This window comes from Carassius carassius, chromosome 11 (genome assembly GCF_963082965.1).
Source record: "Carassius carassius chromosome 11, fCarCar2.1, whole genome shotgun sequence".
Classification (NCBI taxonomy): Eukaryota; Metazoa; Chordata; class Actinopteri; order Cypriniformes; family Cyprinidae; genus Carassius; species Carassius carassius.
Window position 1 is genome coordinate 7,549,924 of NC_081765.1, and position 26,480 is coordinate 7,576,403.

Below are 26,480 nucleotides of genomic sequence, written 5' to 3' on the forward strand. Positions count from 1 at the left end.
AGTGAATCACTTGGGATACACACTGAAACACTTGCGATACACACTGAAACACTTGCGATACACACTGAAACACTTGCGTGTACAAGTGAATCACTTGCGATACACACTGAAACACTTGCGATACACACTGAAACACTTGCGTGTACAAGTGAATCACTTGGGATACACACTGAAACACTTGCGATACACACTGAAACACTTGCGATACACACTGAAACACTTGCGATACAGACTGAAACACTTGTGCGTACAAGTGAATCACTTGCGATACACACTGAAACACTTGCGATACACACTGAAATACTTGCGTGTACAAGTGAATCACTTGGGATACACACTGAAACACTTGCGATACACACTGAAACACTTGTGCGTACAAGTGAATCACTTGCGATACACACTGAAACACTTGCGATACACACTGAAACACTTGCGTGTACAAGTGAATCACTTGGGATACACACTGAAACACTTGCGATACACACTGAAACACTTGTGCGTACAAGTGAATCACTTGCGCATACATGTGAAACACTATATATCTTTGCAAATATATGAAAGACATGCGGTTACATAGAAACTCTTTGCATATACCCTGTAATCGCCTACATACTGTTGTGCCTGCACAAAGACTGCACTTTAAAACATTCTCGCGTGTGAGAGAGCATAAACATTTTCAGTGTGTCCGGAAGTCGTTTCATTGCAACAGGAAGTTATAGCTCAAATATTCTCCACGTATATGGCTCCTTCCAAACTTGTTTAAAAAATGAGGTATTTGTTGTTTCTTTACACTAGGCTTTTTCGTATGTGATCACTCGTGTGTTATTTATTTATTTTTTTTAAATATCATTTTCTTTCCCGTGTCCTTTGGTTCATTTAGTCCGAATATATGAGGAGAATATTTGAGCTATAACTTCCGGTTAGTGGGTTTAAAAGTATTTATGTAAAAAAAATAAATAAATAAATAAAAAAATATATATAAACTCTGGTTCACACTCCAATACAGTAGGTGGCGATAATGCACCTAACTTTGGTGCTACCCGCCATATAACCGAAGAAGAAGAAGAAGTAGTAGTATAACTTCCGGTTGCAATGAAACGACTTCCGGACACACTGAAAATGTTCAAATAATGCTCTCTCACACGCGAGAATGTTTCAAAGTTTTTATATATTTGCACAGATATATAGTGTTTCACTTACACGCACAAGTGTTTCAGTGTGTATTGCAAGTGTTTCAGTGAGTATCGCAAGTGTTTCAGTGTGTATCACAAGTTTTTAAAGGGTTTCGCCTCAAACGGCCTCCCATAGTCTTGCTCTCTCTCCCTCGCCCTCCCTTTTTCACAATATCGTGCAGCCCTAGATGGTATATATTAGATCCTTCATAAATAAAGGGAGCTGAAAAATGTTGGAGGCAGACCTGGCGAGCCGTCCTCCGCTGGAGTTCTGCACACAGGTGATGAAGTCCTCAAGGAAGGAGTGTTCGTTAGTCTGCAGGTGCAGTGGCAGGTTCCCCTCCAGTGCCTCTAGGATTGTGGGCGAGTGAGAGAGGGCCAGTCCCTTCCCCAGGAGCCCTGAGTGGGCTTTACAAACCTGCTCGACATAAACACACCATTAGAGTTTCACTATGATGATGATACTGCACTCAAACACCAAAACCAGTTCTAATCCAGTACCTGGAGTGAGGCTTCTTCTAAAATCTCCAAATCCTCCTCCAGTTCATTTCCTGTAAGATGGCACATAATTCATATAATCAGATCAAAAAGCATTACCGCCATCGACTACTGGAGGTGATGGATCAGAGACTTATCATGCACTTTTTTGATTAACAACTTTACAAACTGTTTACATAGAAGCATAGCTACGACAGACACTGCTAAAAAAAATATTTTTTGAAAAGCCATATGAACTGCTCTTTAATGTTAATTAATTTTCAATTTTCAAAGCTGAGAATGTATTTTAAAAAATAATTATGAGCAGTTTGATCTTTAAATTATGAGCTGTTTGTATCATTACAGTTTCTTCCTGTATCTTCCTCAGCTCTGGAAAGCAGCTGTCATTCTTACCTATGGGTAGGGAAAGATCCTTTTTCATGAGTGCAGCTGCACACACACTTCCCAAATAGGCCAATTCCTTCTCCAGCTGAATAATCCCCTGAAACCATAGCCACATTTATATTACATTCAGATTTACAGCTACATGACAGATGCATCAAATACATAAGCAGTATGGATCACTAATCCTTCCTCTGGTCCAAAACCATCCATAAATGAGATGCTGGTAGTGGTAAATATAAAATAACTTCATTTAGGATGTCCAAGCTGAAACTGTTTCCAGCCAGTTCAATACACATGCTTGTATGAACAAAAGCAGTGCTCATGTTTCGTTTCGATAAATTTCTATAAATGTTGACCTGCAAATTGTGTCATTTAACAGTGCAGGGCCACATAGGGTAAAAAGTGGGTTAAAATGGGCTTATTGATTCTTCATTTCATGCATTCGGCTCAGGTTTAAGACAAATCCATATTGAATTTTATACCTCATCAAGACCAGGGTTAAACTCATAACCGACAGCTACACATTTGAATCCATAGAAACAGGCTTTCTCGTCTTTCACATAATCCGATGCCGTTTCCAAGGAGAAGTGGGCTTCGTTACCTTACATTAGAGAGAGTAAATCAGTTAATGAGTGACTCAGTGTAGCAGAACTCATTTTGAATAATAATCTTATAAAAGTTGCAGGGCTATTACAGTTGATAAAAGTAAAACTACAACCATAAAAACTACAACCCTGAGCATTTACTTAGAACAAAAATAAATGTTAACTGAAATAAAATAAAAATATTAGAATAATATAAAAAGCTTCAGGTATTTAAATATCAAACTAAAAGAAAAATGAATAAAAACCATATAAACTAGGGCTGTCACGATTTCTCGATTCAATAATTAAAAAAAAAAACCTCAACTGCAATATGTCCTTGTTGAGTAACTGGCAAAATACTGAGAATCCATGAAACGCATTATTTCAATTTTCCAAGGCTGCATGATATATTAAAATCATAATCAAACACAATGCTACTGTAATTCATAAACGCTACAATTAAATTAAATAAACTTATGTGGTGCAGGTATAATATGTGCACTTTATTTCCACGTGGTGGTTGGTTATGTATGTGCATGTCAGAGTGGCTCCATTCAGAGTAAATGCTGCTCCACACAAACAGTTATCATTTAAATGTGTGGTGCATGTCTTTGCAAACTGCTGTGAGTTTGGGTTTATTACAACATTCATCTGAGAACACAATGCGCTCCATTTCATCAGACCTATGCAACCTATGCAAATACAGGATAACACCTCATTTTCTTTCTCAATATGCTAACTGTTCAAATTTCAAATTCAAAAAAGTTTAAAACGTCGCTCTGAGTTACACGTTTTGATGTCTACATATTCAAGAATTACAGTGGCTGTAGCATTTCTGTCGTAAAGTAATGGCCAAATATTAAAGATTAAGTGGACATTTGGGTAACACTTTCTATGAACCCTGTTTTAATAACACATAAGGCTATGCTTAAGGCATTATAATGAATACATAATGCCTTTTAAAAAACCTTATAATGTTGTATCGTCTCATAAATAAACATAAAACAACTATAATACATTGTAATACTTACTCATTTGTGATTATAACGTTTAAGAGTATGTTTACTTATAACACAATTAATACCATTTTAAATCCACTTAGAATGGATAATATCGTATGGTGACATTGTTTATTTAATATCTGCACAGTATTTTACTGAATCTTGTGAGAAGTTAGGAGTGGTTGAGTGTATTTGAGTGTTTCCTGTGAGGTTTTGCTGTGAGCTAGTCTAAAATCACTTTCAAATTATTATTATCATTATTTATTATTTTTTTAATTATTATTTTATTTATTTTATTACTATATTGGTATTATTATTTATAAGTTGTCTTTGTCTTGTAGTAAAGTGAAGTTACATTATAAAGCCTTTTGGATGTTTTCATGAAGACTAACATTTTACAGTAAAACACTAATAAGATGTACTAAGTTATTGCGCAGATCTTAAACAATGGCAAGACATGAGACTTACAATACATTATAACTATGGGAAATAGAATTCATTGTAACTTAAGTGGATGCGACATGTTCATTGTGTTATAAATCATATAACCACAAATAAGTATTATAATATATTTAAACTGTTCTTATGATTATTTATGAGACTATACAACATATTATAAGATTATTAATAATGCATTATTCATGTAACGCCTTAAGAATAACCTTATATTGTATTATAAAAACAGGCTTCACAGAAAGTGTTTCCGACTGGATATTTATCTTACAAAAATGCTTGGATGCGCTACAGGGGGTCTTTATTCACCCCCGGAGTCGTGTAAGGGACACTTTATTATAGATTTGTGCACTTTATTTTATGTCTTCTGAACTGTTGACAACAAACACCCGCTTAAACCCCAATGAAAGACTTGGAAGAGCAAGGACAATTTTTAATATAACTTTGATTGGATTATTCTGAAATAAGAAAGTCACATACAACTAGGATGCTTCGAGGGTGAGTAGAAGATGGACAAATTTTCATTCTCAGGTGAACTAACCCTTTAAAGGCTATTGTTCACTTAAGTCTATATTTATTACCACAAAAATTCACTATCCGTTCACTTGATTAATCGTCAGAATAATAGACTGATTAATCATTACTTACAGCTGTAATATAAACAAAACAAAACTACAAAAGAGAAAAAAAAATACAAAGATAAAACCGGTTTCAAAAAATTCATAAAAACTAATAGTATCTTAATGATACCAAAATATCACTGATAAGTTGGCATGTGCGAATATAATCACAGTCCTCATAGAGATAACATTCTGTAAACAATCCCACAATCTTTCTGACTGGGATCTGGTGATTACCAACCCTCTGTGGGACAAAATAAACAAGATTTATCTGCTGACAATGTAAAGACTCCTGCTCAAGGGCCTGAAAGTGATGTTAAGTAAATATCTCGATAAATGTCTTCTTTTTAATTACGGAACATTAACAAATACTGACGTGTCAACAGCATGTTAATCAGAATGAATGCCCAAGTAAACATTGATAAAGCTCTGAATTTGGCTGTCTGGGAGATCGCAGTTACCTGGCAGCACCAAGACAGTGGTGGGCCAGCCAGTGGAGCCAGAGAACTTCTTGAGCTCGGTCCAGCTGTTGATGGTCTCGTGAGCCAGAGCTTTGGAGCCAAGCCCAGAGAAGTGCATCGAACGGCTGGGGATCAGCAGACGGAGGACATCTTCTGGCTGTGCCGTGCCACACTGAGGATCAAACTCAACAGTTATCCAGCGAACGCAGTCTGGAAAGGAAACCTGGAAACCAGAAAAGGGGAATGTGATTGAACCACTCTTATGAAGGTAGACTGGTAGTACAGCATGTCAATTTGTGACAAACTGATTGGATGTTCTAGGTGGTTGTTTAGGGTGTACTGGGTGGTTGATGAAGGTGCTGTTGAGGAGTTGGTTGGGTGTTATGGGTGGTTGACTGGGGTGTTGCTGGGGATTTTATTGGGTGTTCTGGGTGGTTGTTTAGGGTGTTGGGTTCTTGGGTGTTGCTGAGCAGTTGATTGGGTGTTGCTAGGTGGTTGTTTAGGGTATTGCTGAAATGGTTGGGTGTTCTGGGTGGTTGATTAGGGTGTTGCTGAAGAGTTGGTTGGGTGTTCTGGGTGGTTGTTTAGGGTATTGCTGAAATGGTTGGGTGTTCTGGGTGGTTGATTAGTGTGTTGCTGAAGAGTTTATCTATTGTCCTGGGTGGTTGTTTAGGGTGTTGCTGAGGAGTTGGTTGGGTGTTCTGGGTGGTTGATTGGGGTGTTGACGGGGATTTTGTTGGGTGTTCTGGGTGGTTGTTTAGGATGTTGCTAGGGATTTTATTGGATCTTGCTAAGGAGTTGATTAGTTGTTGCTGGGTTGTTGTCAAAAGATATGCTGAGGAGTTGATAGGGTGTTCTAGGTGGTTGATTAGGGTGTTGCTGATGATTTTATTGGGTGTTCTAGGTGGTTGATTAGAGTGTTACCGAGGTGTTTATTGGGTGTTCTGGGTAATTAATTAGGGTGTTGCTGAGGAGTTGACTGGGTGTTCTGGACGGTTGATTAGGGTGTTGCTGAGGAGTTGATTGGGTGTTCTGGGAATTTTTTGGGTGTTGCTGGGTGGTTGACTGGGTGTTCTGGGAATTTTTTGGGTGTTGCTGGGTGGTTGATTAGAGTGTTGCTGAGGAGTTGATTGGGTGTTCTGGGAATTTTTTTGGTGTTGCTGGGAGTTTGATTAGATTGTTGCTGAGGAGTTGATTGGGTGTTGCTGGGAAGTTTTTTGGGTGTTGCTGGGTGGATGATTAGAGTGTTGCTGAGGAGTTGACTGGGTGTTCTGAACGGTTGATTAGAGTGTTGCTGAGGTGTTTATTGGGTGTTCTGGGTGATTGATTAGAGCGTTGCTGAGGAGTTGACTGGGTGTTCTGGACGGTTGATTAGAGTGTTACCGAGGTGTTTATTGGGTGTTCTGGGTGATTGATTAGGGTGTTGCTGAGGAGTTGACTGGGTGTTCTGGGTGATTGATTAGGGTGCTGCTGAGGAGTTGACTGGGTGTTCTGGACGGTTGATTAGGGTGCTGCTGAGGAGTTGACTGGGTGTTCTGGGTGATTGATTAGGGTGCTGCTGAGGAGTTGACTGGGTGTTCTGGACGGTTGATTAGGGTGCTGCTGAGGAGTTGACTGGGTGTTCTGGGTGATTGATTAGGGTGTTGCTGAGGAGTTGACTGAGTGTTCTGGGTGATTGATTAGGGTGTTGCTGAGGAGTTGACTGGGTGTTCTGGACGGTTGATTAGGGTGTTGCTGAGGAGTTGATTGGGTGTTTTGGACGGTTGATTAGGGTGTTGCTGAGGAGTTGACTGGGTGTTTTGGACGGTTGATTAGGGTGTTGCCGAGGAGTTGATTGGGTGTTCTGGGTGATTGATTAGGGTGTTGCTGAGAAGTTGACTGGGTCTTCTGGACGGTTGAATAGGCTGTTTCTGAGGAGTTGACTGGGTGTTCTGGACGGTTGATTAGAAAGTTGCTGAGGAGCTGATTGGTGTTCTGGGCAATTGATTTAGGGTGTTGCTGAGGAGTTGACTGGGTGTTCTGGACGGTTGATTAGGGTGTTTCTAGGGAGTTGACTGGGTGTTCTGGACGGTTGATTAGAGAGTTGCTGAGGAGCTGATTGGTGTTCTGGGTGATTGATTAGGGTGTTGCTGGGGATTTGTTTGGTAACTAAATCCCAAACAGACTACTTTTTTATGGTTTTCAAGAACAATCGGACAATGTTAATATCCAGTCCTGTAATCAGTTTCTAAATTGTTATGGGTGGTTGCTAGAGCAAAGTCCAAATTCTAGTTAAGTTGGCAGGGTGATAAACAGGTTAAACAGGTTGCTAGATAATAAATAACTACATTTGACCTTATTCTGTTGAATATTAGGAAATAAGAACTAATGTACCTTATACTGGGTGACTGCAGACTGCTTGTAAGGGTGATCACTCTCTATGACAGCATAATGATTAGAGGTGGTGCAAGCTGACAGGCCCTGCTCCTGCTGGTTCCCTGTGGTGCTGTCTGTGGACTGGTTGGGATTGAAAGCAGGAGGGGCATATTTCTGGTTCAGGACAGAAACAGCTGGAAGAAGTTCCTGCACCAAACCAAACACCTCCACCGCAGCCTAATAGAAGACAACAATTACAAATATAAAACAGTTCGACATCAAGAAGGATATTGTGAGAAAATGGGAACTAACAACACTTGACTTCGTGGAGGACACATTATCACATCAAAAGCTAAGGTTTCCAATTACACACAAAAAAAAATTCCCTTACCTTAGGGACAGAGGCAGCCACAGGACCAATGTATGCCAAAATAAGTGGAAGCAGCATTGAGAAGAGACTGGAGGAACTCAGGAGTTCTGGAATGTCTTCAACTGTGGAGACATCAGTAATGTCAATCAATCTACATCCAACAGAGTAAACCTCAAAAGTTATCAGACTATATATAATTTATAAAAAATGCTGTATCTCATGCTGTAGTGAACATTCAATTTGAATTACATTCTAGTAATAAGAATGAGATCATTTACATAAGTTTAAGAAAATCACAAAATAATGTAACAATGTGAAATGCTCGTGTTTTATGCAAAATATAATTCCTTATCTCTATCAAATTAACATTAGCTCAACAAATGATGTGATTGTGGTGTAGGACTATGCATTTTTCATCCAATAGCAGATGGGGATGTCTAAAGTGGAAGCCTAAAGAAGTGATCCTCACCATCCACAGCAAAGGCCCTGTGGAGGAGGTCTTTGGCCGCCTGTACCACCACACTGACTACAGAAAGAGCACGACTGCAGTTCTTGTCCTCTTCATTGGCTTTGCTTAACAGCTGTGACTGCAGGTCGCCGTCATATTCACTCCTGTAGCAAACAATAGGTGTCGATAAGATGTACATCCTTCATAAATAAGAAGGCAGATAAGATGTACATCCTTCATAAATAAGAAGGCAGAGAAAGGAATACGGTACAGACCTGTAATAGAGAATCTGAGGAATCTGGCCTCTGGTCTGGTTGGTGCCATTGCTGCTCAGGCTGCAGGTGCTGAAGGTGAAGGTAACTCCATCAGAGCACTGTACGGTGGTTATGCCTCCGTCCCCATTGGCTGTGCGGCTGCCATAGTTCCGCAGGCGGACAGCATATTTCACATTCTCCTGCAACATCAACAAGGTGGAAGTGAGTTGGGCTGATGTCAAGTTCATGCTTCGCATGATTCATCTGTAAAATTCGCAGCACCTTCAGAGGAACAGCTTTGTCCAGACGGATCTCAGCGATGTCACTTGGGGAGTCGTCAGTGCTGTAAGTGCCTTTGACCAGTTCTAGAGACGTCCATCTGTGGGAGTGGGTGGAATCTCCAGGGTGCTCCGTCTGAGCCTGACGAAACGGGACAGATGGACAGAACAGGGACACAGAGAAAAACAACAGTGTAAGACATCGGGACAGCTCATTCACACGCTCAAACTTGAAGGAATGGTTCACACAAAAATGAGTTGACTAGGCACCAAGTACCATTTTTTCATAACACAAGTCACTTTTTTATTGTTTGGAACAAAAATGCATAGCAGCCTATCCATTAAAAAACAAAAATGCAGTCAACCAGACAAAGTTAGACAACTCAGTTTAAATAATTTGTTGTACAGTAGGGCTGTGCTGGACATTGTGACAGTGCCCCATCCTGGTGGTACACCATTTTTGCCCATGTGAAGGTTGGTGTTTTATATGGATACTGGGACAGAAGTGAAGAACAAAGCCATGCTTACAACAGTTTAGCAATCAAACAGTCATTAATATGGAAACATTTGGATATGTGCAAAACTGAGAGGTATGTGGGCCCACAAATTTGGATTAAGTTTTGTATTGTTTGGCGAGCCACACACCTTTTTTTCCACGATTGTAACAATATTCCATGAGTTATTGTACTGGACTAGACATGAAATCTTTTGTTTCTCTTCTCAAAATCTCACCCTCTGTCTTAACTGCAGTGGATTTCTGTTTATAGTATGGGATTTAAACATTTATTAAAGTTTCTTTTCCTATTTTCATTCACTTTTAATCACTGTGTTTTCATTCTTTAATGTGGTAAAGTAGAAAAACACTGTCGATCTGCTATATTTTTATTTCTCAAAATCATACATTTTTGGAAGATATTGTTCAGTGCAAGAAGTTATTAGAAATGACTGGTGCCTGTGTGTCCGTACAGAAATGCTGCATCTTTTGGTTTCAGTTTTTATTTCTCTCAGCACAGCACATTTCCCACACGCCATATTTCAGTAGCGTAGGCTTGGCGTTTACAACAAATGACACTATAATTTGTTTATTCTATAACTATATTGTTTTATTCTTGTTCTGATTACCATTAAATTAAAGGGAGGTTTTGCAGAGTAAGAGCAGCTAAATTTAAATTCATGCTTCTCGTGCTTGTAAATGATTAATTTACTAGTATTTCACATTTCTGAATGCTGTAATATTAAAATTCAATTTTTGATTAACCTCAGATGCAGTGGGTTTTTTTTTTCAGAAAATAGTCATTTAGTCACATGGACTACTTTTATGATACTTTTCTGTTGCTTTTTTGGATCTAGACAGACATGGGCACAAATAAACTCTTGTTGTACAGAAAGGATCTGTGTGAAGAAAAATGCTCCTTTTACGTGCCACGTTAAAAAGAACAGGATATGGGTATGAAACAAGATGAGGGTGAGTACTGGTGTTCATTCCTTTAACAGTCAGAAGTCCAGCTTCTGAGACTTACATCATCAGCGAGCACCTCCAGCTCATACTCATGGATGCCTCCTCCTCCGTACACACAGAAGCCCACCAGCACTACCCCTGGCTTGTCCATCATGAAGCAGATGGCATCCGGAGAGCCGTTGCCTGTGTTCCAGCTGCGTCCTTGGCTGGTCTTGGTGAAGCGGTTCGGGGTGGCCTTCACAGAGTGCAGGGAGTTCAGTCCGTCCACCTGCACAACAACAGTGAAGAAGTAAAAAAAAAGCGTAGGCCAGAATTGACATTCAGTGTAGATGCAACATTTTTAATTGTTTTGGAATTGCAGCACATTAAAAGGATAGTGGTGTCATTTTAGGGTGAACTGTCCCTTTAAGATGAAGCATCACTTATTTTCCCAGCAGGTGGCAGCGGGCCAGGTAACTGAGGGCGGATGTTTTTGTTATTGAACAGGAGCCTCTATGAGAACCACCACGTAAAACCATGCCTTTCCCGTGGTACTGCAAACAGCCAAAACTCTGCTAGCGCTCACATGATTTATATTCCTCCTTTAGAAAAGGACATTGTAACAGAGAAGTAAAGCAGCTGTAACACTCCCTATAACACACTCTAATAGAGCATGACAAGCCAGTTGCTACAGCAACGAGCCAATGGCCTTTCCCAAGTGGCCGGAGAGAGACGGACTGCAGTAGACTGTTGTGTTCCTGTGGAGGACACACCTGTGCTCATGACTCAGCTCCCCACTACAACAGTCCTGCATGGACACAGAGCATTCTCACTTTCCATTTTTACACTGATTTTATATATATATATATATATATATATATATATTTTTTTTTTATGTCTCACACACACAACCACATATAGTATGACATGCAGGTTATTCGACTCTCTGCAGATACTATAAACATTATTACCATAATAATAACAGAAATAATGTATAAAAAGTCATAATTGAAATGATATAAATTGACATGATTTAGAAATGTCCTGGTTCAGGGCTAAATAGCTTAAATATACAAATATCAATAACTATTAATAGACCGAAATGAAACCTTTTAAATAAAGGACATGGGACCGGGATGTTTAGATCTTTCTGGATGTGCAGATCTTTCAGTGGAGCTCTATGGATACAGATTCTGTGAAGGATCCTCTCCATGAGGATCTGATGAAACAGACTGATGTCATTTCTGCTGCACCATCTAAAAGCTATTTATGGCCAGTCAGTGGCTGTAATGCAATTAGAGCAGCAGGCGAATGCTCTGCGGACAAAGAGGTGAGGAATAGTGTGTGTGTGTGTGTGTGTGTGTGTGTGTGCGGATGAGAGGAATGAGAGGGAAGCGGGAGACTCGTCCTCCTAACCTCAGAGCCGAGAGCAGAGGCGGTGAGCTCACTGACGATACTGGCCAGCAGGCCACAGGTGTTGGACACCAGATGAGGAGAAAAGAGCTCAACCTCCTTCCTCAGACTCTTCCTCACAGGAAGCACCACAATGACAAGCATCTTCTCCAGAACCTCCCGGAAAGTCGTCATGCCCATGAGATTCTCTTCCGTCTGAACAAAATACGATATAGAAAATTCAGTAACAGCTGAGAAAGATAAACGTATTAATTTGAAAAAAGAGGGCTGTTAGTACTCACGTGGCTGAGCTTCTCCATGTGTGCCACCAGCAGGGGGAAGCGGTGAGCGAGGGCAGAGTCGTTCTCAGTGCTGACCTGCTTGGCGAGGGAGCGCAGCAACACCTCCCCGTCGTACGCGATGGGCAAGATGGACGTCAGCTTGACCGATGTGTGACACAGCGCTGACATCACCGCGGCCAGCAGACGGCTGCTCGACGTGCGGAAGTTCGCCTCCTGAATGTCCTGGAGGTCAACATGAAGGTCAATGTTACGATCAGTAGAGCCTTTGCTGCATCTAACCAGACTGTGTGTCTGATAGCAGTAAAGTGATAAATATATTGCTCATAAATCTGAAATCAAATATATGGAGGCTGCGCCTCTTTTTCTGAGAGAATCTCTTTGATTTAGTGTGTCACTGGAGATATTTTAGAGCTCAGATTCATCATCTCTAAATCTGTCTGGAGCCTCATTTGCAATGTGAGCTGGGAACTGGAAGTGGTTCAGCTGAAAAAGCATCTCTGTTAAAGAGGCTCTCTAGATTAATGTATATATATATATATATATATTAATAACAACAAAATAATGTCACATTTCATCCTCTGAAAAATCTAAGGAAGAAAAAAAAAATTGAATTCTTTTTTCCAAAGGTATTAACAAAAAGCTTAATTGAATTGCAAAGTTGTATATTTTCCCGCTTAAAATTAAAATTTTCAATCAAAATAAAATATTCATAAAATATGAACCATTATTACAATACAAAAGAATTACAATATAATAATCATAGTAATAATAATAATGAAATGTATAAGTAAAATTGTACAAATACACATTTACAAATTAGCATAATATCCATATAAAGAAAAATGACAAGCATGTTATGCTACATGTATCCTAAATATAAAAAAACAGATTACATTTTGAATTATATAAATTCTTTGATTTTTTTTCTTTCATATTTTTATTAGAAGTGACGCTTCTGATTTTCCCCTAAACAGTGAACAATTTAATAGATTTATTCTGGATTTCACATTATTCTCAATAGTGTTACAAAATTTTTACAATGTCTCATATAATAGAGCAAAAAATAAAAGCAGCTCATTACCAAACAACCATTTTTATATATTTGAAAAGAATAAATCATTATTTGGTTTTGCATTAGAATACTTTTTTTTTTTTTTACTTTATAATTTCAGTGCAAAACAATAACCACCCTATAATAGGATTTTATTTGATTTATCCAAAATATAATTGATTTTATTTATTTATTTTTGTGAAATGAAGACAGTCTTGACAGAATTATCGAGATTCATCTATTAATGATTAATAGACTAGCAGAAACGAGGCCATATCAGTCGTGTTCACACCAAACGTGAAGTGAATATGCCCATTTCAGCCCTAGCTCTAGATTACTCGCAGGATGTTTTTCGCGTCACTCGCCTATGTTTTTATTCGCGTAAGTGAATGCGAAAAACATTCCCGCGAGTAATCAACCATGGTGAGGATAAATACGATCGCTGCTTTGTACCTGTTGTGGAAATCCCAAAAATGCCAGAAAGCCAGACGCAGACGTGTCTGGGTTCACAGCACCATACAGAGATGCACACAAATCGGGATTTCGGGTTGCCAGCAAACAGCTACAACAATGCACTCCTCCATTTTCTGATTCAATAAGAAAATGCCAATAAGCTCAGCCGAGTTTTCTCTCGAGTAAATAAAAAACGTTAACTTGACAGAAAAACGCGGCAAACGCGTCGCACATTTCACGTCATTGCGAATTGGCCTTTATTCACATCTTTGCATTGACTTTGTATGTAATCTACTCTTACGAATAATTAAATTTGCGTTTGGTGTGAATACACCGTTGCTCTAGAATCTCTGCTGATGGTGATCACCTGGTCCAGGCAGTTGAGCAGGTCACAGAGGCAGGCCCACTGCAGGGCCGGCGTGGGGTAGAACGAGTGGAAGCAGGCGGTGAAGGTGTTGTGGCACTCTTGCAGCACGGCCTCCAGCAGTGTGAGGGGTTGACTCAGATACCCCTGCGGGTCATTGTCCAGCTTGGTCAGGCAGTTGTCCATCCCCTCTGACAGGATCTTCTTCAGGAGGCTGCGTGTCTTTCCTACACACTCTGCCAGCTTGCTGGACTCCTCCACAACCGCTTTGGTACTGGCTAGGTAGGAGACACAAACAGGCATCTGTATCTCAAGGGAACTCCACTTGTGACACTGACAGCTCGACTCAGCAAGAAGTGACAGCACAGATTCAGTCTATAACAATAAGTCCGGGTGACAAGGTATAGTAGTACAAGGTCAAGAGAGTGACAGCAGTTCTCAAAATCAATGCAACTTAGCCCGGCATCCCACTAGCTGGATTTTCAGTCAATTTTCAGTTGTTAGCTTTACTTAAACAGCTGCAGGAGTATCAGAATGACTGAAAGTGGCCTGTCTTGAGTGCAAGTTTTTAGCAAAAATAATATGCATATGTGATATACCCTACAAAAACCATTCGAGCTAATGGGATGCCATTTTAACATTATGAGCAGAAATGGCATATAATACCAGAAATGGGGAAGATCTCGCAGATGTAGACGCGCAACAGTCGCAGGCAGCAGGTCCCCACAAAGCGCAGGCGCTCCAGGTCCAGAAGGGTGGCTGTGAACTGGAAACCCTTCAGGCCCCTCAGTTCCTCCACCCCCAACACCAGTGTGGTCCAGCTCCAGTGCAGGACACTCAGCAGAGACTCGAAACAGTCCTGATTCGAGAACAAACACACACCGCTGGGAAATGAAGCAAGGAGCTGACCTATTATTAACTTGGCTTGCACAAAGCGGAAGACCGCATGGAAAAAAAGCACCAAGAGTCAAGGGATTTCCTTAAAGAATAACAAGCAATAAAATACACTGAAGTATAAACCCGTCAGAATTGGCTGCTGTACATCTGTCGCTTGCCAACTCTATTTTTTAAAGGGTATAAGGATGGAAATGTTGTGTTGTGTTGTTAACATATCCTTTTCAGGAAATACCAGGTCAACACGAGCACATTTATGGGTCAGTGACAAACAAGGTTACTAGAGATGAAAAGGAGATATCTAAACATCTAATATATAACGTGTGCCAAGTAATTATATATTTATGTCAGTTTCATACATTAAAAAAAAAATACTTTCAAATAAATTTGGACTCAATAACTTCAAATGGTGTAACCATCACATAAAAAGTCACATCACAAAGATTTTCTGCACACACTGAATACACATGAGTATATACATTTGATTCATTAAAATATATTTTTAAAATATATTTTCACAAATATTATGAATTTTTAAATGGCATATATTTTGATGCTTTCTTGTACCGTCAAAAAAAAAAAACTGTCAAAATGTAAGCATTAAGTTGTTTGATATATTTAGTATTTTATGTAGATAATATCAATTTATTATGCTAGTTGTTATTATGCTATATTTTATTTATATATATATATATATATATATATATATATATATAAAATTTACATTCAAAACTGCCTTCAACAATTGCAGCCTTTTAATAAAACTTTTTATTATTACTTTAAAATCACCAGACTGTTACACTTTTAAAATGAAGACCTCACAAAAAAATATCAAACAATCATTTTAATTAATTCACTTAGCTTAGAAATCTTATATTAGTCAGTTTTCAAGATTTTACAAAAAACATTAACACAATTTTCAGCAAAACTTGGATTCAGTAACTTAAAGTAATTATTAATTAAATTTGATTGATTTAAAAGTACTTTCCGTACACTCTGTACCCTGTATTTTCATATCAATTGCATTGTATATTTGAGGAAATTATTAGACCTGAAAATAATAATAACAACACTAAGCTTCACGTTATTGTCCCATGAGCAGTCAGTATGTTTTTGTACACGTACCACAGACACGGTCCTGGCGAAAGAACGCTTGAGGATGTGCACAGGCTCACTGGTCTGCTGCTTTCCTTTGGATGCGTTACCATCATTAGAGGGCAACCTGGAAAATCACGACAAAACGGGCATGAGAAAGAAAGAATACACCGGATACACCGAAGGAGCCAGCACAGAACTAAAATTCCCTGTGTACCTGTACAGCAGCTGAGGTATCTGTCCAGCATTCACATCAGTACCGTTGTTTGATTTCTTTGAGCTCTTGAACTGAAAGACCACTCTGCAGGAGAGAGTTCACAATCATTATCATGCTGTACTGATCACACAATCACAGCAATGCGTGTGTCTGTACCCGTCATCAGTGGTGATGGTGGCCTGGCCGTGGGAGCCGCAGTCACTGCTGGGTCCAGACACACGAGCCCACGCCACATACCACCAGCCCAGCTGCAGCAGCACAGGCTCATCGAACATCATGGCATACTTCTCCCTGCACACACCAAACTAATGATCACAAATAACCACAGCAATCTTTACAAGCTATTTGTGATCAGCTGGTGTCTTGGTGATTTTTGCTGGATGAACAAAGTCAGTTCTCCTCAAGTTCAGACAAGTGTCCTATTAGAGTAACAACAGATGTAGCTCAGCATGATCAAATGTTTAACAAATGCACACACACACACACACAAAGTGTCAGCATACAATTTGTATTTATTTTGGACAGAATATTTAGAATCTAAAACTTAAGTTCTAAATATATATATATAATACCAATAAAGATGCAACACTTTAGGTAACACCTATTAGTTGCTTATTAGCATGCATATAACTAGATTATTAGCCATGTATTAGTGCTAATTAAGAACATATTAATGCCTTATTCTACTTGACCTTCTTCTACATCTCTAATCCTACTCAATACCTAAACCTAACAACTACCTTACTAACTATTAATAAGCAGCAAATTAAGAATTTATTGAGAGAAATGTCGTAGTTAATAGTTAACAAGTGTTACCTATTCTAAAGTGGTACCGAAAATAATTTAAATTTAAATTTATGCATTTAGCAGACGCTTTTATCCAAAGCGACTTACAGTGCATTTAGGCTATACATTTTTACCTATCATGTGTTCCCGGGGAATCGAACCCCCAACTAGGGATATGTCGGTATAACATTTTCCTGTTGCGGTTAATTGATAATGCTTTTATCACGGTATTGACATTTTTTTTTTTTTTTTAAGTGGTCATAATGCAGTATAACAGGTTAAACAACTTTTTTTTCTTATAACAAAAATAACTAAACATTTAAAACAATAAAGAAATACAGAAAAATATATAAAAGTTAAATGTTTTACACATTAAAGTGCAAAAGAACTATAAAAACAAATAGGTATTACTTTACAATAAGACCTCATTAGTTAACCTTAATTAATGCATTAACATTCAAGGCAAGGCAAGTTTATTTATAGCACATTTCGTACACAATGGTAATTCAAAAAGTAAAAAAAAAAAAAAAATCATGAAGAAAAATAATCACAAAAATAAAACAAGCAATTTAAGAACTTGAAAATGAAAATGATTTAAAAATTGACTTAAAATGAATTTAAGATGGTTTAAAAATAGAAAATGATTTTACATAAAATACAGTGCAATACATAAAATATAGTGTAATCAGTTCGGACATCGCATAGTGCTCATTCAATAAATGCACAGCTAAACAATGAGCAATAGCTACATTTACTATAGATGTTATTAATCTTATGTTAAAAAATACAAGTCTTAGTTCATTTTAGCTCCTTAAATAACACAGTTGCAATTCTCAATTTTAACAATGTGTTATTAAATATTGGAATACCTAAGATTAATGAATGTTCAGAATAATTTTTCATTGGCAGTTTATGTTAACTAATGAAGCCATAATGTAAAGTGTGAATGAACAATAAAAGATCAAAACACTTTCAAACAATATCTAGGGCATTTGTAGTCCAGATTAAAAAAAATGAATGTTTGAAGATAAATAGCCTATTAAGTCTAAATATTTCAGTAGTTGGCTCTGTAATAAACACCATAGGGAAAACACAAATCTGAATGGTTATGCTTTAGAAAGTAGCAGCTGCTTTATTTACTGTGTTTACAGGGTAAGGGCTGCATTTAGCGCCATCTTCTGTCAGAGAGTGAATGTGCTTTCATTCAGCGAATCTCTCACGTGTTCCTCCATGTGCTTCTCATGCGTGCTTGTTTACATCAGAGAGCATGCTCTTTCAAGCAGCATACAGCGGTGTTGTGCATTTTAAGCAGCTGATGGGAATACTATTCTTAAAATGCATTCCAAATTCTGAATAATTTGTAATGTATATTTATTCACGGTATTTAGAAGTGCCCACGATAACAATATCGCGCATATTAATCACCGCAATATCGCATTACCGAATACCGGCACAAGTCTACCCCCAATGCAATGCTCTACCACTTGAGCTACAGGAACACTTACTTAAAAATTACAAATATCTATTATAGAAACAACTGTATTACACTTGTTTATTAAGTGTTTATTATGCATCTCAAAGGCACTATAAATATTAAATACTATGCAAAAATTACAGTTATGAATACTACAACAGTATATACTACTAAAATATTTATTTTAAAATTGAAATAAAAAGAAACTAATAACAATGACAAAAACCATACTGCAAAAATACCAAAATATAAACTAAAATAAAAGCAAATATATGTAAATACTTTGAATGTATACCAGGTATAATGTATACATTTTCTCAAGGATATAAAAATCTCTCAACTTAAGCTGTAAAGTAAATCTGAGAGTCAATAATAAGGAAAGTTGAAATTTGCTGATTTGTATACAAACACTTAAAAAATACTGTGCTTGTGATATTAAAGTTATAATACTATTTTTAACTTTCAACATAATTATATTACATTTAAATGATGGTTGTCCCAAAAACCTGACGGATTTATTCTAATATATTCTATTGAAAAACTGTATTAAAAAAAAAGAAGAAAAAAAAAAGAAAAAATTAATGAATATGTTATATGGGGCATATTTAGCAAAATGCTCCTCTCTAGAGTTAATTTTTCTGGCTGACTAATGAGTCACTGAATGTGTTTTTCTGTGGTAAATATAACGTTACGTAACATTTTTACAAGCTATTGTTGTCTTTCCGCTGTTGAAACACTGATTGAGCGATTACACGAGACAGGATACAGATTCAGTAAGTTGTACTCTCTCTTTTAACATACCTTCAGATGTTCATTCATGTTTATTTCATGCTGTAACCGATATTAAAGCGGAGGAGATGATCAGCTCGTGCTACAGCGATCTGTCACTCCACATCAAACAGTGCCAAAACGCCATTTAATATTCGAATAGTTATAAAATGGACAGCATTAGAAATCTCAGACTTTGTTTCATATCAAAAGTAACAAACAACAAATTATTGCAATTTACTGGATGGGATGCGCCCTACAATGCACCCTTCATAATTTGACAGACTTTTTTGGGAATTATGAATTGATATAGTTTCATAAAAATGAGAATTGATTTTTTACCCAGCCCTAATAGATACTAAACTAGCGTATAAATAACAAACTTGCTGATATTATATATATATGTACATGCACATAATTATAGCAGTTATCCTGCACTCAACCAGCACTCTTAAAATAATGAAATGATATTGTTTTGGAAGGTATAGAGGTGTATAGCCATACCGAGCAGCACAGTCATATGCCAGGACATCAGTCTCGGCCAGCAGGTCTCCATCAGTCTCATGATCTCCTCCATCTGGTCCCAGCTCAAACAGCTGCAGACAAAATCACAGCTCTCAACCCCAAACCAAAAACCATCACACTTGCGAGAATCAAGTGGGCTGATACTTAGATAGCACCTGACCTTGATTTTTGCAGTGTACTCCCCTCGGCCACCAAACAGACCCAAACCCCCTAACAAGATGTCAGCATCGGCGCAGAAGCGGATGGCCTCCACCGAGTGGGCGGAGTAACCCCAGCCTCCTCCGTGACCTAGAGAAAACATTGAGCAAAAAACAACACATCAATCGAATGCAACCCGACTAAACATTTGACCGCAATTAGCAAACTTTTATTGTGGAGGTAGCCGAGTGGCTCTATTTTGGATCGTAATGGATGCTCCAGGTGCTTACTGATTCACGTAGCTTTTGAACATCTGTTCACATACTGGATATATCGCTCATGTTGCTGGAAGTTGTCAAGCTGCTATATGTGAATGTGCCTGAACAGTCTAAAACTGATTTTGTGATGTAACAGCTGTACTCACTCTCAAAGCGGTTGACCACGCTGTAGTCCTCTTTAGAGTAGACCTTCATCACAGCCTGAGTCTCTTCCTCAGCACTGGCCACGCCCATCTTCAGCTCCTGCATCGCAGCCAGTGTGTCCAGACACCCTGCACACACACATCCAAACACAACAACCCACGACTAATGAGAGGTCCACCCACAAATGTTCATTTAAGGATTAGAAGTATAATACAGTTTCAATCCACCAATAATATCCTTTTTGTAAAGCAAAGATCTTGTTCAAAATAAACTTCGCGTCAGTGCCACAAAAAAAAAAAAAAATTCTAAAATACTTTTTGCTGCTCATTATAATTCAAATAATTAAAAACGTATTATAAGAATCAGAATAAAAAAATATTATAATTATAATAATGTATTCATTCATTATAATAATTAAACTCATTATATTCATTTAACTTACGCCACTCATTTGTAAGGCTTCTGAAGAATCTGCAGAGCTGTAGGTGCTACACACAGTCAGAAAGAGTAATGCTTTGCATGCCTTAACTCTTTTCAGTTGTTATTCTGTTCAGTATTAGAATAAAAGCATCTATCCTACTACTACTGAAGTACTTTCACCATGACTGGATGAGCAAGGTTTCTGAATAGTTAACAGGTGTGGTTGACGTGTAAACATAGGTTATCACATGCTCAAGTTTATTAATCTCTTGATAAGCTACAAAACTGAGAAAGAGCTGTTTTTGCAGCTGTTTTATTAGGTTTAACAAATTCTCGTTTTTAACTGGAGAAGAAGTTCTCAAAGTTACAGTGTGTTTTCCCAGTAAAATGATCTCGTATTCTCAAAAGATAAAGGGAAATCTGATTTGACAGACACAAAGCTCAAAGACTGTCCTCTTTCTTAGACAATGCCAGTCAACCAGCTCCATTTCCTCTCTGTTCTGCCATCATGTGACTTGGTTTTGAGATCCTGCTTGACAAGAGAGTGCTGTGACTTGCACATTAAACAGCAGTAGAGCTGAGGTAGTGAGCGGCAGTGTCACGCTGTTGTCGTACCCAGGATGTGCAGCGCTCCGTGGGAGCGGGTGGTGGTGGTGTGGGAGCCCGAGGGCAGAGCCAGCTCAGGACTCAGGATGCTGCAGAGGGCCTGGATGTCCGAGGCAGAGGGCACATGGGCGTCTGCTATCACCGCGTTATAGCAGCACATCTCACGTGTGGAAGGAAGAAACCTGGAAGAACAGCAAGAAGATAAGTGTTAATGCAACATGTCATTCATCAGTCAATATTAGACACTAATTATAATTCAGAGCAGATGTCAAAACTCTGAGAAACCCTGTAGAGTGTTTTTTGTTTAGGTGACTTGATCTTAATGGCATTTCGGCTGACTGAGGATGAGCCTCACCTCCAGATGACATCATAAACGGGGTCCAAACAGAGGCCGAAACCCTGGAGATCCTCCTGCTCTGAGTCATTGAAGGTGCGGCAGCTCCCGTCCAGCTTGTTGATCAGCAGACATTTGAAGGGAGGAGGCTCAGATACCGATGTTGGAACCAAACCTAGAGAAGGCAGAATGGGAGGAAACGGTTTAACAGCAGATACAATGCATAGGGCCTTCTAAACCAGTGAGTCAAACAAGAGAGCGTACCGATGATGTGCTTGCTGGCGAAAATCTCGGAGGTGGCCAGGATGTGGGAGTTGATTAGCGCCTCGTCGATTCTAAGGAAGGTTTGATCACTGCTGGCCCCGATCCATGTGGCTTTTCGACCATACTTGGCGCCGATGTTGGGCATCGGAGAGGGCTTGGCGTTCCAGTAGGGCACGTCTAGTATGGGCCGTCCTAACTGCCCTTTCTGTTGAGACAACATGAGATATATTTTCAGGTTCTTAAGCAGCATGGCCAATAATGGATGGATATATATGAACTTGATTGACGAGAGAACAATATCTGCTTTAAGTGGAAACAGCTAACTTACAGAGAAACTCCCGAAGGTAAAGACCTGTCCATCCATGAGAAGCACTGCAGTGTGGTTACTGCCTGCCGTCACCTGAGTACAGGGGCCGGCCAGAGCTTGCACCAGAGTGGGAGACCCCCTGGGTGTTTGAATTAAAACAAAATAAAAATAATCAAAGGAGCCATGGGTTATTTTTACCTTTTTATTTTACAGATTTGTGTTATTTTGTTAAATTTGCTATTAATTTTAATTTGAGAACAATTAATTCTTTTTATATAAAAAGGAAAATAAATCATACAAATAAACAAATAAATAAATAACTGAACTTTCAAATCAAACAATCATTTAAAATGAATTCATGAATAGTTATTTATAATAAATGTAAAATAAACAAATATTTAAAATAATTATAAAAATACATGTGTATGAATGGCATAAAATAAATGTAACTACAACAAATAAATACAAGAAATAAATTAGATTAAAATATATTAAATAAACAAAAAAAACAATTAAACCATTAAAGTAATAAATTAAATATGCTAAAGAATAAGCAATTAAAAATATATATTTTTAAAAATAGATAGAAATATTTACATAAAATATACAGTCATATATAAAAACATAAAACAATTAACAATTAAAATGAATCATTAAAATAAATGACAATACTACATGATTTAAACTACATATTTAGAATAAATCTAAAATAAAAATATTTAAAATAAATAATTCTATAAAATACAGAAATACATAAAATATACAATTAAATTACTTAAATACAAAAAATAATGCAATTAAAATATATTAAACCCCTTATTAAACCTTCATTACCTAGAATTAACATCTCCGTGTCCAAGTTGTCCATGCTGTCCATAACCGAAGGTGTAAACATCTCCATTTTCCATCAACACCACTGCCAAAAAACAGGTTTACCATTACAAATGGACACATGTCTTCAATTCATTCTTGTCATATCATAAAACAGGAAAATCAAATATCGACCCAAAGTAATGATGGGGAACATGAACAATGGCCTCCTGTCACATTATCAAGGTCAGATGTGATCTTGACTCACCGGAGTGGTGGAAACCACAGCTGACCTGCACGGCTCGCAGCTCACAGTCGAAGCGTACGGCCCCCGGAGGATATGTAGTGATCTTACTGGCATCTTTGTCCCCGCGTTCACTGCTGCCATCTGTAACACAGAAGAGAGCGTGAGCCTGGCCGGACCGACGGATGGAGGGTGAAGGGCAGACGAGGACAGCGAGAGATGGAGAGATGGAGCCAGTGAAACCGGGGCTGTTAACGACCAGGGAAGAGAAATGATCTGCTGCCTCAGAGGAAAGGAGAAAAACAGAGAAGGAATGAGATATTGGCATGCGAGGCAGAACAGAACAAAGCAGAGAAGATAAACTGAGTGGGAAGTTGTGATTGTACACAACCCTGAACACTCTCGATCAAGGCTTAATAAAAGAAATTAGCCATTGATCTGTGGCACCAATCCAATGAGGGAACAGAGCAAAAGTGGGCAGATTAAAATAGTGTAGATCAGAGCTGTCACTTTTCATTCGAAAATCGGACCAACCAAAAAAGTTTCGTAAACGAAAATAGGGAATCGATTTTAACCAAATATGTACACTATTAATTTTAAAAGAACAAAAAAATATAAATGTAACAAAACTCAGAAAAAAAACAAGCAGAAAAAGAAAATAAAGAATTCCGAAAGTGCAGTAGGCACTGCGAAAGCAAGACAGAAAATACCCAGCAATTTTACGTGCCTATAGTTTCACGGTTTCAATCGCTGCATCTAGTTTTTCGCAAAGAGAATGGAGGACAACGGCAATAAGCCTGTGCAACACGAGAGACGAGTGATAACCCCGAATAATTTGAGGAGTTCGATGTGGAAGCACGTCTGGTTTTGGACTGAAAATCAAAATATGAAGAACAAAGTGGTAAGCAAACTGTGCGATCGTGAGTTCCCATATCACAGCAGCACTACACCTATGAGGGGGCATATACAGCTTCATCATCCGGATGAATATAAAGACCTAGAGCGGGAAGAGCCATCTGCTAAACAACCAAAACGACGAACTAGGGCTGTCACAGTATACCAGTATGGACAATAATTGTGATTGGGTACAAAATTAAATACAGATATCTTGTTAATTCTACACATATTATTTATATTATTGAATTGTATACTATATTAATAATCATTAATGCACTGGCCAAATATTCAGATAGAGGTTCAGCATGGCTATTATTTCAATGTTTCTAAAAATAACTACAAGGCACACTGTTCTATTTATATTGGCCATGCACTAGGATTTATTTTAAGCCCTTGTGAAAACAAAACATGACACAAAATGATAACAGATTGAGATGCGTTCTGCTATTTTAAGCAGAGGCCACATATTTCCCTAAAACAGTTAACACACTGTGACAATTCTCTAGTCCCACTCCAGTTGAGAATAAAGAGCCGTGATTTATTTTATTGAGATATTTTTTAACAGACAGCAGGATCTAATTGTTTAACAAAGCAATGAACACAGCATACAACATATGGCCAATTGACTTTCATGTTAGAACAGAATAGAGGTAGTTCTTCATTCTTTCACCAGAGAGACAGAGGAAGAGATGCAGACAGAGAGAGGGGTAACTGTGTCCAGAGAAAGCTGGAAGAGGCGGTAAAGTAGAGTTTGTTGAAGGAAGGGAGAGAGAGGGGCATCGAGGGGCTCCAGGTGGAGTCTATAGTACCTTTGAGTTTCTCCCGCATTAGCTTAAAGGCCTGAAGGGGTCTTAGTCTGGCTAGCACCTGCTCACGCATAAAATGGGGACCAGGGAAAACAAGGGGGCCTATGGGGGGGGAAAGAGAAACTTTCACATGCATGGGGCAAAGGATCTCACAAATAGAAAATAAATAGGGATGCAGTGATACCATTTTTTTTCAGAACCGATCCAATCCCAAAAATTAGAGTTAAAGGGTTACTCCACCCCAAGTTGAAAATTTTGTCATTAATCACTTACCCCCATGTCGTTCCAAACCCATAAAAGCTTTGTTCATCCTCGGAACACAATTTTAGATATTTCGGACGAAATCCAGAACCCTTCGGACAGCCAAGTAAATAACAGTGTCAAGGTCAATAAAAGCTATGAAAGTTGTCGTCAGAATACTCCATCTGCCATCAGACGTGCAATCAGGGTTATATGAAGTGACAGGAACACTTTTTGTAAGTGAAGAAAACAAAAGTAACGACTTCATTCAATAATTCTTTTGTCATTGGTCCCCTCTGTGTCTCTCCATATCACAGTATACTGCGCATGCTCTTCTGTGTCAGCTGCGCCACAAGGATGTGCTGTTTTCTTTCAGATCAAAGCTAAATATACGTAGAAACAGCGCATCCGTGTGGCGCAGAGGACACAGAAGAGCATACGCAGCATACGGTGACAAGGAGAGACACAGAAGGGACTGTTGACAAAGGAATTGTTGAATAAAATCAATATTTTTGTTTTCTTCGCTTACAAATAGTATTCTCGTTGCTTCATTGCGTTACGGTTGAACCACTGATGGCAGATGGACTATTCTGACGATGTCTTTTATACCTTTTATGGACCTTTACACTGTTATTTACTTGTAAAGTGTATGGGACAGTCTCAAGCCTCCAGGTTTTCATCTAAAATATCTCAAATTGTGTTCCAAAGACGAACGAAGCTTTTACGGGTTTGGAACGACATGGGGGTAAGTGATTAATGACAAATTTTTCATTTTGGAGTGGAGTATCCCTTTAATGTGAACTTGGAACCACTTTATTTACCTGTACCAAACATTAAACTATGGAACAGCTTCAGAAGACTTGGAATATAGTGCACGAAAACTTTCTTTATAATGTTTTTGTGCCTTTCATGGGGCTTAGCAATAACACAATCCAGCCAAAGTTTGACTGTATCGGATCGGTGCACCCCTAAAAATAAAACATGGTATATAACACATGGTATATTATGAGAACACAAGCGAGAAGGGAACATTAACAAGCAACCCACTCCCAGAGGAAAAAAGCACATGTGAGGTAGAAGGGAATGCTGACAGTCCGGATGATCAGTCCACTTTGGAGTATTATTAAACCAAGAGGAAAATTTTATGGGAAATGTATGATGTGCTCATAATCAAGTATGTATATGACAGAGTGAACTGGAGAATGGATTATGATTAGAAAAAAAGATAATATTAGAGCTGGGTGATATACCTAAAAACTTAAATATAAATAAATACAAATAGCATTTAGTTTTATGAAATATAAAATTAAATATCTAATCAAAAATCTAATAAATAAGCAAGCCATATGAACATT

The 26,480-nt window shown here is 38.3% G+C and overlaps 1 protein-coding gene across 6 annotated transcripts in view; it reads right to left on the reverse strand.

Annotated features, from left to right (window-relative positions):
* The window catches only part of LOC132152702 (E3 ubiquitin-protein ligase MYCBP2-like), a 107,457-nt gene that overhangs the window by 34,817 nt on the left and 46,160 nt on the right, over positions 1-26,480 (reverse strand). For 4 of the 6 annotated variants that reach the window (XM_059561514.1, XM_059561518.1, XM_059561515.1 and 1 more), the window contains exons 18-45: positions 24,889-24,987; positions 23,207-23,326; positions 22,963-23,044; positions 22,150-22,267; positions 21,822-22,026; positions 21,579-21,732; positions 21,233-21,405; positions 20,200-20,325; positions 19,798-19,925; positions 19,617-19,708; positions 16,241-16,375; positions 16,085-16,168; positions 15,898-15,994; positions 14,545-14,737; positions 13,882-14,156; positions 12,011-12,232; positions 11,733-11,924; positions 10,399-10,605; positions 8,883-9,020; positions 8,622-8,800; positions 8,368-8,510; positions 7,920-8,020; positions 7,547-7,765; positions 5,174-5,396; positions 2,537-2,655; positions 2,064-2,151; positions 1,674-1,723; positions 1,418-1,590 (exon numbers count right to left, since the gene is read on the reverse strand). In XM_059561514.1, the coding sequence (XP_059417497.1) occupies positions 1,418-1,590; positions 1,674-1,723; positions 2,064-2,151; positions 2,537-2,655; positions 5,174-5,396; positions 7,547-7,765; positions 7,920-8,020; positions 8,368-8,510; positions 8,622-8,800; positions 8,883-9,020; positions 10,399-10,605; positions 11,733-11,924; positions 12,011-12,232; positions 13,882-14,156; positions 14,545-14,737; positions 15,898-15,994; positions 16,085-16,168; positions 16,241-16,375; positions 19,617-19,708; positions 19,798-19,925; positions 20,200-20,325; positions 21,233-21,405; positions 21,579-21,732; positions 21,822-22,026; positions 22,150-22,267; positions 22,963-23,044; positions 23,207-23,326; positions 24,889-24,987 (4,135 nt within the window). The remainder of the gene's footprint in view (positions 1-1,417; positions 1,591-1,673; positions 1,724-2,063; positions 2,152-2,536; positions 2,656-5,173; positions 5,397-7,546; positions 7,766-7,919; positions 8,021-8,367; positions 8,511-8,621; positions 8,801-8,882; positions 9,021-10,398; positions 10,606-11,732; positions 11,925-12,010; positions 12,233-13,881; positions 14,157-14,544; positions 14,738-15,897; positions 15,995-16,084; positions 16,169-16,240; positions 16,376-19,616; positions 19,709-19,797; positions 19,926-20,199; positions 20,326-21,232; positions 21,406-21,578; positions 21,733-21,821; positions 22,027-22,149; positions 22,268-22,962; positions 23,045-23,206; positions 23,327-24,888; positions 24,988-26,480) is intronic. The other 2 variants (XM_059561517.1, XM_059561516.1) reach the window with 1 other exon arrangement.